At 40.6% G+C, this 3041-nt stretch overlaps 1 protein-coding gene across 1 annotated transcript; it reads left to right on the top strand.

Annotated features, from left to right (window-relative positions):
* The first annotated feature begins 952 nt into the window (after positions 1-952).
* Positions 953-2706, top strand: LOC113357783. The gene is made up of 3 exons (XM_026601241.1): positions 953-1108; positions 1157-1379; positions 1700-2706. The coding sequence occupies exons 1-3, from the start codon at positions 953-955 to the stop codon at positions 2704-2706; spliced, it is 1386 nt and encodes a 461-aa protein (XP_026457026.1).
* The last annotated feature ends 335 nt before the right edge of the window (positions 2707-3041 follow it).

Below are 3041 nucleotides of genomic sequence, written 5' to 3'. Positions count from 1 at the left end.
ATGTTCTTATTGGAATAGCATTTTACCGGACTCAATTCAGTTTGTATTTGACTATGAGGGGAGAAGCAATGTTGTTGACAGTGATGTGAAGCTCTGTTCTTTCTTGTCATTGTGTATTGTTAACCAGTTGTCTTTCTTGGAGCTCTGTTTATTTGAACGTGTTCCTCTTCGTGCTCCTGATTTTGTTCGTGAACCTACTACGAGCGAGTTTCGTTTAGCACCAGAACCTAACAGAGCTCAGTTGGTTAATCCTTGTCATATTCCGTGCAGCAGTAGAATGAGCGAGTTTAGTTTAACACCAGACCCTAGTAGAGATCATTTGGTTAATCATTGTCATCTTCCGAGAAGCAGTAGAATGAGCGAGTTTTGTTTAGCACCAAACCCTAGTAGAGCTCAGTTGGTTAATCCTTGTCATCTTCCGAGCAGCAGTAGAATGAGCGAGTTTCGTTTAGCACCAGACCCTAGCAGAGCTCAGTTGGTTAATCCTTGTCATCTTCCGAGCAGCAGTAGAATGAGCGAGTTTCGTTTAGCACCAGAACCTAGCAGAGCTCAGTTGGTTAATCCTTGTCATCTTCCGAGCAGCAGTGGAATGAGCGAGTTTCGTTTAGCACCAGACCCTAGCAGATCTCAGTTGGTTAATCCTTGTCATCTTCCGAGCAGCAGTAAAGTTACTCCTACACCTACAATGACGGAGTTGCTTTTAGTTCAGTCACCTATTCCTTCCTCTCAAGAGCTTGTTTCTTCTCAAGGTATCCCCATGTCTCAAGAACGTACATACAATGGAAAGTTGGCAATTAAAAGATCTTGCAAGGAGGCTGAATGAGAGTTTATTATAAATGGTGTTGGTCAAGATTTTTATGGAGGACGAGATGAAGCTCGTCTTGTTGTTGAGAAATATAACCATTTTTTTGGTCGCAGGGTGAGAGTCGTCAAGAGCAATCCAGAACGATATATGGTGGAATGTTATTACAAGGAGAAATTGGAATGCGACTGGATGTTCCATGCAGCTCCCAAGACTTCCAATGTGAAGGGTCACTTATTCCTCAAGGCCTATAACGGGGAACATAAATGTTGTGCTGGTTATAGTGATGGAACAAAGGCCGATCCGGTTACGCGCGAACTTATCAAGAGTTTGATATTTGAGTAGATTGAACAGAATCCAAACAAGAAAGCCAGGGATATTGTTAGAGAACTCAAAAGTGATTATGGGTTGGAAGTGAGCTACGATCAGGCGCATGCCGGGAAAGAATTATGTTTCAAGGAATTGTATGACGAGGACATTAAATCATACACTGACTTGAGATGGTGGTGTGAAGCCGTGAAGAAACACGATCCAGGTAGTAGGGCTGATTTAGTTGTTGAAGGTGGCGAGTTTAAGAGTTTGTTCTTAGCCTTCGATGCTTGAATCTCTGGTTTCGAATATTGTCGTCCGGTACTTTTCTTGGATGCAACTTTCCTAACTGGAAAATTTAGGGGTTGTCTTATGGCGGCTACCGGGAAGAATGCGAATAATCGTACGTCTTCTTTTATTTTTGATGTCATAAAAAAAATTTTATGTCAGATTATCACTGGATGAAACCGGTTTTATCCTGAACTGGTGAAGTCAGACTAGAGAATGAAACTAGTTTCATTCTGTACAATAGCAGTTTCAGTCAGTTTGATATGATTTTTTCTTTTTGTGTTTGTTTTGTTTCTGTAGGAATATTTCCTCTGGCATATGGTATCGTATCAGCTGAAACTGTTGAGAATTGGCATTGGTTCTTGAAGAAACTAGAATCTATCTTGGGTCCTCGTGTACTAACTTTTATTTCGGATCGCCATGAGGGTTTGATCCAAGGGATTCGTGATGTTTTCCCAACTTTCTATCATGCTTGGTGTTACCAGCATTTGAAGAATAATGTCCGCCGTAAGACCAACAAGAAAAAGGGAGAGCATTGTGCTGCGATGGGTTTGTTCAAAGAATGTTTCTATTCATTGACTCATCAAGGCTTTGATCAGGGTATGCAAAAGTTGAAGGATATGGGATGTGATGGTCTTCACAAATTCTTGAGTGAGATTCCAGTGGAATGTTGGTCCAATGCACATTGTCTGGGCTGTCGTTACGACGATATGTGTTCAAACATTGCAGAGTCCTTCAACTCTTGGATCAAGGAAGCAAAAGGTATGCCTATTGCAACACTTGTTAACTGGATCAAACTTAAAATTATGGAACAGATGAGTACAAGGAAGAGGAAGGGGGCGACGTATAAAGGATTCATTTGTCCCAGGCTAGAGAAAAAAGTGTTGGCTTCCATTCGCGCTGGTGTCCAGTGGAGAATAACCAAGTATGGTGACATGGAGTGGGAAGTTTTTGATGGAAAGCACACGCATGCTGTTAATATTGCGAGGTTTCAGTGCAGTTGTAGGGTTTGGTTTACTGAGAAGTTCCCTTGTGACCACGGTATTGCGTGTATGCATTCAAATAACATCAATGTTTACGAGTACATTAATCCGTATTTCAGCATTGCTAGCTTCCGTGCTTCGTATGATCGTCCTATCAAGCCCATTCCTGATTACGACAAGCCTATTGATGTTGCTACTGGAGATCTCGTGAACCCACCAACTGTCGTAGGAAAAAAACATGGTAGATCGAAGAAGAAGCGGATTCCTAACACAGGTAGTGCAAGTTTCAAGAGACCAATTACGTGCGGTAACTGCCATACTTAGGCACATCATAACAAGACGACGTGTCCTCATCCTCCTGCGAAAAAGCAACGTTGAGTACCTGCTTAAGAACATCTCCAGCCTTCATTTCTTCTGTGCAGCTTTTTACCATGATATCTTTTATTAGTTTTTTACCATGATATCTTTATTAGTTTATTCTTCTCTGCAGCCTCTTGTTGCACATTTAAGATTCATTTACCTTGAATTATATTTTCGCAACTAGTATTTACCTTGGATTGTTTCTTTTGTTCATAAAAATATATCTTATGGAATTATTTTTTCAAGTATTTCTCTTCATTTTTATAGTATATATCTTTTAGTCTTATGTTGATTGTTTA

This window comes from Papaver somniferum, chromosome 1 (genome assembly GCF_003573695.1).
Source record: "Papaver somniferum cultivar HN1 chromosome 1, ASM357369v1, whole genome shotgun sequence".
Lineage (NCBI taxonomy): Eukaryota > Viridiplantae > Streptophyta > Magnoliopsida > Ranunculales > Papaveraceae > Papaver > Papaver somniferum.
The sequence above is the reverse complement of the archived record's forward strand: the minus strand, read 5'-3'. Positions and strand labels throughout refer to the sequence as shown.

Bases quoted from the DNA above. Each gene is read 5' to 3' on its own strand.
- LOC113357783 (XM_026601241.1), top strand. From the start codon at position 953: ATGGTGGAATGTTATTACAAGGAGAAATTGGAATGCGACTGGATGTTC. The intron at 1,109-1,156 runs GTTACGCGCGAA...TAGATTGAACAG, and splicing joins ATGGAACAAAGGCCGATCCG to AATCCAAACAAGAAAGCCAG. The intron at 1,380-1,699 runs GTTTGTTCTTAG...TTGTTTCTGTAG, and splicing joins TGAAGGTGGCGAGTTTAAGA to GAATATTTCCTCTGGCATAT.